Source organism: Zingiber officinale, chromosome 3A (genome assembly GCF_018446385.1).
Source record: "Zingiber officinale cultivar Zhangliang chromosome 3A, Zo_v1.1, whole genome shotgun sequence".
Taxonomy (NCBI): Eukaryota; Viridiplantae; Streptophyta; class Magnoliopsida; order Zingiberales; family Zingiberaceae; genus Zingiber; species Zingiber officinale.
Window position 1 is genome coordinate 159,935,099 of NC_055990.1, and position 8,869 is coordinate 159,943,967.

Here is an 8,869-nt window from a genome sequence, read left to right on the forward strand (position 1 = left end):
TCAACAACAACACTCAAGTTTCTATTCTAAGTCGTTGGTATAATTATCTTTATTTACTTGTACTCTAAATTCTATATCATTTTGTAATATTCGAGCTTTTAGTGGATTTCCAAATGAAAGCACTCAACGAGTATTGGCCTTAGAGTAGGAGTCGTCGAAGGCTATAAACCAAGTAAAAGGAAAAGTATTAGCATTGTTTCTTTTCTTTTTCGCTAGGTATTCTTTATTTTTTGAAAAAGTGAACCCCCACCCCGAGCACTTTTCGATTCTACACTATGCTCTTTCTTATTAAGCCTCTAAGGCCAAATAAGATTAATCCTAGTTGTATATAATCATTGTTAGTATATGCACTTAGGTGTCAAGATACTGCTTATGTATTTTATAGATAATTATTTAATAAACGCACAAATTTATCATTAATTATTTACTTTTCTGTACGTATATGATTAATGATAAAGTCCTACAGATTAATAGGTATATTAATCTGAAAATCATCCTTGATCGGATAGATATCTAGAGGGGACATGAATATCTAGATCAACGCTTAGTATGACTAGGTCGAGATAGACCAAGGGATGGATATCCAAGTTGTACTTGAAGGTGCCTTGAGTTTAGAGGTACACTGGACACGACTCACTTAAGAGGAGACCACATATTGAGCATCATTGATTATTCCTCTTATATAAACTCCATCTTCCCCCTTTCGGACAGAATCAATATATAAACTCCTTAATTCTTCTGTTATTTGAGTTTTATATGTTGTAATTAAGTCTTTGATTTAAAGTAAAATAGTTTTAGAGTTTTATGGGTTGCAATTAAGTTTTAAATCATTTAAAGTAAAATAGTTTTAGATTGGAGTTCAAAATATTGGATTGAAGTTCTCAATTTTTAGTCTTATGTTTTTTCAATATATCATGAAAGGCTTAGGATTTCTTTCCTAATAGGAATACTGATTAAATTGAATTGATTAAATCTTCTATTTAAGGATTCTAAAGAGTTTTTTAAGAAATCTATATTTTTTTTAAATCACTTAATATTTGTATGATTAATAGATCTATGGTTATATTTAAGTGTGTACTGTCAGTATAAACGAAAGGTTAATCAATAAAATAAATAAGTTAATCCTTAAAACTAAAATGAAATAATTACGATAAATAAATGTATTTAAAATTTTCAAACTTTCAAAAACATAAATATATTTTCGTTTTAAAAATGTTTCTATTTATTCATGCTTTCAAAAATTCGTCAAAGATATATTCAAATAAATGAGAGAAGTTAGGAGGAATAAAAGTATAAGATTTTCTGCCAAAAAATTTAAAAAGGACATTAAATGGATATTTTTTAAAGAAAAAAAAAGGTCAAATGAATGAAGCTGAGAAAGAAGGATATTAAAATTTCTCCTCTTTTTTTAGTAGAAATAAGTTATGATCATATGAAACCACATTAAATTCCTTGAATTGCATGTGAAAATTCAACTAGTGGAAGAAAAAGGATCAGCCTCAAATCAATGAGTGATTGTAATCTATAGAACATAATCTCAACACACACTAATCAGATTATGGTCAAGTTTAGTTTTCAAGGAAAAGAACTACATTGCAGGTGCTTCTGTTTTACAATAACAAGCATGAATATTAACAAAACGACATTAGGATGATTACTTATCCTCCTTTTTTTTCTTAACTTTTGATCATTCTATTCACAGGCCAATTTGGTATCGAAACTACTTAAACAGATAGCGAAGGCTTGGAAAGCAGAAAGCGGGTACCGGTAGTCCATTGTGAACATATCTTTAGCGACCTTCCCAAACTGCAGGATAATCTTGTCATGACCAGGTGCAGCTGGCTGTGCCGTTGTTGCTGGACCGACAGCAGCAGGTTGTGGTGCACCTATGAGCTGGAAATTCTTCACAGAGGCAATCGTTACACGGCCACGAAAGTTGAGACACCAGCATTGCAGTTGATCGTGCCAACGGGGCGGCTTGTTCCGGAGTACCAACGGTCTTTCCTTATTAGTATCAGCCTCCGCATCCCTGTCTTCAGCTCCAGTAATATCCGAGAATCGCATACTGTTGAAATCATAAGAGCGGTCTATGTAAGAGGAAATGGAGGAGAGACTACGGAAAGAATCCAAGCTGCGTGTGACTAGGTTGTCAGGCTGCCCAGGGACTGTGCCGCCAGGCTCAAGAGCGGATGCTGGAATAGAGTGCATAACACAATGCATTCGTCGTGGTCCTCGAGTTCCAAGGATGTTCAATTCATATGTCACCTGAGCTATGGGATAGCTTCCTGATGGCACCTTAGGCGACACTTTCTTTGAGTAGAATCTACGGCTAGTTCGGCCAGGAGGACAAATAGCAGCCCCATTGTATGGAGGCTGAGTATCATAGACTCTGAACTTTGTCCCAACAAAATTTGATCTATAATGCCAGGAAAAGAAGCAACGACATTCATTTTCTAGCTTCTATTCAGAATCTATAGAAGGGATATTCAAACAAAAGATAAGGCACCTCAACTTCCCGATGTAAGTACTGCTTGACCTTGATATGTTGCCAGCATCTATCGAAATGGTGTATTCAGTACAGGTTGGTTTCCGATTTCTCTTAGCTGATAAGAGAAATTTCCCATTCTCAACAAGCACACCTGCACAGTCACATCCAGAAATGCCATGTCTTTTAACTAACAAAAATAGACATCTGACTGTTTGTTCAAAGACGTATTGGAATGGCTATTCAGAGAACAGATTGTAGTAGACAAAAAGAGAGAGAGAGAGAACAGAATGTACCAGATAATTCACAAGAATTGACCAATTACCCAAAATAAAACAACAAGAAACATAGTAACTACTAACTGTACCGCAGAGATAAACAATCACCACCGCATAAATAGATACTAGAACGGGTACAGCACAAAAAACAAACTTCATCTTGTTTGGAAACAAAATCTCTGAAACAATGTGAGACTACTATGCAGGTTCACAAGACACAGAAAGATGCAATACAACCTATGTTGCATGGATGCAGGTACGGGTATTGTATCGAATACGATATGAATACGGCGATACGGCAAATTTTGAAAATATACGATACAGCTAGGATACGACAATCATTTATATATATATATATATTGAAAGATCATGAAAGATGATCAAAATCGAGACTTTTATATACTGTTCATCAAAAAAATTAAAAGGCATAAAGAAGAAAAAATAGACTGAAAGATTAGAGCTTATATTCAAATTTCTAAATCAAATCTTTTTAACAAAATGATTGGAGTTTAAGCACTTTACGAGAGTGGAGCAGAATTAGAAACAATAATTTAGGGCTTACATGCGAGCGGTGGTAGAAAGGGAGGCAGACAACATCAAAGAGGTGATGAGAGGCGAGCAGAAAAAGATTAGTTTAAAAGCCCACAACCCAATTCATTTTTATTAATATTTACCAATTAGTCCTAGAAAATTTCAAAATTTTTCAATTAACCCCTAAAAATTTTAAATATTTGCAATTTTGTCCAAACGTATCCTAGCCATATCCTTGCCGTGTCCAAAATGTATCCGCCTGGTCAAACCTCAGAAAAGTCCACGCCACATTTTTGGTCGTATCCGATACGCATATTTGCATATCATTTTTGGTCGTATCCGATACGCGTATTTGCATATCGTATCTGTATCTGTGTCATATCCATGTCCGATACTTCAAAAAAAAAAAATCGGGGTATCCAGGCTACATAGAATACAACAAATCACCTTGCACGGCTGCTCAAATTGTAACCTCATTAACTGTATGATTTAAGAAAAATGAAAATTTTGTACTAAAATTTTCACTAGCCCACTGAAAAAGCAAGAAAGCATACTGTAGTGCCACAACAAAATTATTAAAACAAATCAGCATGCCTTTTGAAGATCAAGAGGTGAAATAAAACATAAAATATAGGCACAATAAGGAAACTTTAAATTGATCATATTTGTTTGCCAAATTTAACAAATAATAAGCATGCTTACCAGGAATAAGACAACTTACCTGGACTAAGACATAAGTAGAGATGATACGTTGATTTTGACTTATTCCTCTTGATGAAACACTGGATTACCCCATCTCGAGCTCCAGGCTGTATAAAATCAAACAAAGACAGAAAGTCAATAGGGAATCAAACTTTAGGATCAAATTAATGTGCTGAATTTCAAATGTGCTACAAAAGAAACTTCAAATTGCATAATTAATGCTTATTATTTCAACTATAATCTACACTGCTAGTAGCTTGGCGAGCATAGAAAAGTTACCTGTTTTAATGACACAGGAAAAGTGAGCTTCCCAGAAAATTCTGGACTTCTAACAACCTCTTTACACATCTCCCTCCATGATTTGCACACAGCTGCACACGAGACAACATGCTTGCGTGATGGCCATGCAGCTTCATTTTCCTCTAACCTTTTAATCACATCACAAAGTAGCTCAGGAGGAAGAGTAGCCCAGCGGCTTTGCTGAATATCTTGATGGGGTTCATATGCATTATGCACAGAACCTTGAGATTTTCCTTTATGACGGCCAGAAAAACCTGAAAGTCTCATTTCGAAACTCCGCCTTGATAAACTACCAACACTATCCCTCACATCACGAACAATGCTCCGGAATGAGTCAAATGACATCTGGCTTAACTAAACCACGACAAAGAAAAGAAAGAATAGAAACCGCTGGAGAGGTAAATAAATAGCAGCACAAACCCAACGAACAATGATCAACTACCTGTATAAATTGACAAGTAATTGGACAGTTTATGATATCTCAATAAGGCAATAGAAGTATGGAAATGTTAACAAAAAAAATTTGGCATGACTACCTTGTAAGACATTTATAGATCCAGAAACAATGAAAAACTATGAAAAATACATCTAACAAACCTATTACTTCAAGATGATTATAGATTGTAAATGGAAGGTCCTCGATGTATCAAAGGACTTCTGTGACACATAATTCAGAAGCTTAAGCTTTACAGCTAGTCTTTTATGACCATTAAATAACTTAATGTTAATTAACATGAGAATATGTTTTTTAAAATAAAACAACGGGAACAAAATAGTTTATCTCAACCAAACGCCTGAAATCATAAAATTGAAAAGATATATATAAGGCACAAGTGTTAAAACTAAAAAGGAAACCCAAAAAATTCATCGTATATCAATTAATATGAACTGCTTTAAAATATTCTCCGCAAGATAGTCTTTCCCTTTAATTTTCCATGAAATCAATCAATAAAAACAACTAAATTCCTAGAATTGCAAACATTGTAAAGCATATGTGCAAAGACTAAAAAAGAAACAGGCAATATTCTCCAATACTAATTAAATCATTTTTTAAAAACATTCCCGAAATATTGTCTCTTTTTCTTTAATTTCCCATCAAATCTATCAATCCAATACCTGAATTCACTAAATTGCAAAGATATCTAAAGCATAAAATCGAGACCAAAAAGGAAAACAAAATATTCTCCCAATTCTTTTTCGTTAATTTTCCGTGAAATCAATCCACATTATTAACCAATGTAGGTAAACATCAAACGAACACCTCAGTAAGCAGACGAATTACTAGTATATTTACACACCAATAGACTTAAACAAGGAAAAAATGCAGAATAAATTAGCCGTGTATAAGTAAAATAATAGTCACATCCTCGAGCCATTTAGTCAAATCGAGTTTGAGCTTGCTGATTTGCACAACATAACAATAACATAAAGATGCACGTACCGACTCCTGACAAGCAACAAACCGCCCTTAAAACAAGCAGTAAACCCGATCACACTCAGATGGATTAGCAAGAATTGAGAAATTTCTGACTATTCTGACTTCATCTCATAATAAATTCACCAAATAGTGATTTTACAACGGCCGAGGGGTAAATTGTGGCAAAGCCATGATATATCGGGGAACAACGGAGAAATCACAAATAATTCCTGTGAAAATCTCGGGAAGAAGCTCCAAGAATGAACCTTTACCGTTAAAAAAAAAGTCTATCTTTGGAGCTTCTCCACAAAGCGCCCAAATCGAATACCTTCACACTCCAAAACCGCACAACTTTTGGCCAAATCTACAGACACCACACTATTCTCCGAGCAAGCAAACGAAAACGCACAAAGCTTCCTTGCCCGACAAGAAAGAAACGAGCGGAATCAATGATCTACCTTGAGTGATCGAATCGAGAGGCAAAACCTAACTCCGCACTTCAACCTTCAATCTTAGATTTGTCCACAAGAAACGAATCACCCGACAAAACCCCGCTCTGTATCAGCAGATCCCTTTCCTTCTAGCTGCCCGCCGCTTCTCTCTTTCTCGAACCCGCACGCCCACAGCAAAGGCTAACTCAAAGGCGATGATCAAGCAAAGAGGAGAGAAGAATGTGAGAACGCCGCCCGTTCAAATACCTCGTCGAGGACAGGTGGAAACGAAGTGTTGTCTACTAAAGAGGCGGGTAAGACGCAGGGGGAAAAGCAGGTTAAAGAAAACTCAGCGTCATTACCGTTCCGTCACGGCGGCGGTCGCCTTTTCTTACGCGCTCAGCGCGGCACCCCGGTTGTTTATCCTAACGGCTCCGTTTGCGCGCTCGTGTCGCGTGGACAACAAGCTACTCATAGGGAGGAGCGGCGTCGACGTCATCATTCTCCAGCGAAAAAGTTCCTCCGGAACACTTTAAGGAGAAGACGACAGAAAAATGTTCCAATTGCCTCATTACACCGAATTTTATTCAAAAAAAATTAAAAAAAAATCTACGTAATTTTCCGAATCACCTGCATCGGATTTCGGGAGTAAAAGATGCCGGATTTTTCGGGAAAAAGCGAGCCATATCGGTCTCGCTGCGGCGTGTCACAGCGGTCGAGGTCATGTCGGCCGTTGCCGCCGTGGCACCGCCACTCCATTTCGGTACTTCTCGTCAGCGAGAAGAGTAATTGGATCCGTCGATCGAGCATCGGACGGATAGAACACAATGTGGAAGAGTCCATTCGGTTCGGTGGATCACAAGCAAGTCGTCGTGTGGTCGGTCACGTGGAAGGTGGAGATTAGGTGGAGTCGGAAGAATGAGAGATCCGTTGGGTCATCGCATAGATCTGATTAGCTTAATTTCCGAATAAATTGTGAGTAAAAATATTATTTTAATTTTTTAAAAATAAAAACTACAATGGTTAGGTAATTGAAGATGACTTTTTATTATAATTTTTAAAAATTTCATAGCAACTAAGTTATTAGTCTGATCCCAAACTTATTTGTTACAAAATCATTATATTATATGAACCATGAACCGTCTATATCAGTCCGTGGAGATATCTATCGCACTCCCGCGTTCCATGAGGTGGGTGCGTGGTCCATGAACAGCGCATGCATTATAATTGACAACGTCAATTATTTGTGTCGAAATAGGCATGCCAATTGTGATTTATTATTATAACTATATTAAACAAAGTGAAATTAGGCAAAAAGATAGAATAAACCATTGCGATTTATTATCATAAGTAACTCGAAAGAATCACCTTTTACGGCATGGATATCATCATGATATTAGCAACTCAGAAGGACAACAATTTTTTTTAAAAAAATACCTTCAGGAAAAGGATAAACTTTAGCTGCAATTTTGTAAAGTTAGCCCTCAATTAAAGCTTCTTGAACTCACAATGATTGAAAATTCTTGCAAATAAAGGCGAAGTTTGACTCAGTTTCAGTCACTATGTAGCTGCCAATTGTTCAGTAAGAACAGTCAAATAATGGATACTCAACATTATGACAAACTGTTCGGAGCAATTAGCAAATTGTTAATCCATCAATTAATTCATAAACTATCTGCATAGATTTGTTCTGACTACAAGTTACCCTAAATTTATTAAATTAAACAAATAAAAGTTCACATTAGATTTACTAATTACTCCTAATTTTCATGAAGAATGTATTTCTATAAAATGGATGGAAAGGGACCTGTAAATAAATCATACAAGATCAAGAGGATTTATGATGAGCCACAAATATTTGTCACGGTGCTCGTCCTATAAAGTATTAATCATTATCTGGATATGGTGGTTTAGTTCAGGCATGGCCAAAGACAAGGGACACTTCGAGCCTAATAAAATGCACAAGAATCTGAGTGAAGATCAGGTTTGTTAAGCATGGTGCAGACTGCAGATTGAATAAGATGTTGTTGACAGTTCTAAGTATGAAAAATAATAAATATAAAAATTGTAAATATTTATAGTAATCTTTTACATATTTGTAATCAGTACTGGTAAGACTTGTTAACGGAAGAACAATCATATAATCGGAAAGCTCTTCATGGTTCACAAATCAAATCTCTCTTACGAGATTGGACAAACCAATCTTGAATGTTCTTCTATCCTCTTACAATCTTATGCACATGGACGAACCTTGCATAGTGACTTTTCCGATATGGGACGAACCCTTTCTCAACCTTGCACACAGCAAGTCCCCCCTTCTTTTTTTTTTTTTTTCTTGGGCGCATATATATATTGAGGAAGACGACTCTTCCTCTTCCTCCATTAATGGAGGAAATGAATGGGCTAGAAGATGAAGAGGAAGGGGTGCTCTTTCATCTTTCAACAGCCCTTTCATCTTCCAACATCTCCCACTCATCCAAGTCAATCCATAAAGGTCATCTTGTCACAAAGACCATGTCAGTAAGTCACTTAAACTATATTGTAATCAAGTCACAAAGACTAGAAGAAAACATTAATTAGTCACAAAGACCAAATAAATACTAGTTAGTCATAAAGATCAAATAAGAACATTCAATTCATACTTTAGGAAAAATGGTTCGTGCAACAGCAAGCACACTAAGCATTTATTGCTAAGAAGATTGTTACACCTTACATAGTTGCTCTC

The 8,869-nt window shown here is 36.0% G+C and overlaps 1 protein-coding gene across 4 annotated transcripts; it reads right to left on the reverse strand.

The window, feature by feature from the left end:
* Positions 1 to 1,556: 1,556 nt before the first annotated feature.
* On the reverse strand, positions 1,557 to 6,530 carry LOC122053083 (tubby-like F-box protein 8). 4 transcript variants are annotated; one of them, XM_042614962.1, is made up of 5 exons: positions 6,507 to 6,530; positions 4,276 to 4,738; positions 4,016 to 4,103; positions 2,507 to 2,639; positions 1,557 to 2,416 (listed from the first exon to the last, which is right to left on the reverse strand). In XM_042614962.1, the coding sequence occupies exons 2-5, from the start codon at positions 4,639 to 4,641 to the stop codon at positions 1,693 to 1,695; spliced, it is 1,311 nt and encodes a 436-aa protein (XP_042470896.1). In that variant the 5' UTR covers positions 4,642 to 4,738; positions 6,507 to 6,530; the 3' UTR covers positions 1,557 to 1,692. The 4 variants fall into 4 exon arrangements, with proteins under 4 accessions (XP_042470896.1, XP_042470897.1, XP_042470893.1 ...); XM_042614963.1 differs by lacking the exon at positions 6,507 to 6,530 and adding an exon at positions 6,172 to 6,441 and having other exon boundaries at positions 4,276 to 4,650; XM_042614959.1 differs by lacking the exon at positions 6,507 to 6,530 and adding an exon at positions 6,172 to 6,440.
* Positions 6,531 to 8,869: the final 2,339 nt, after the last annotated feature.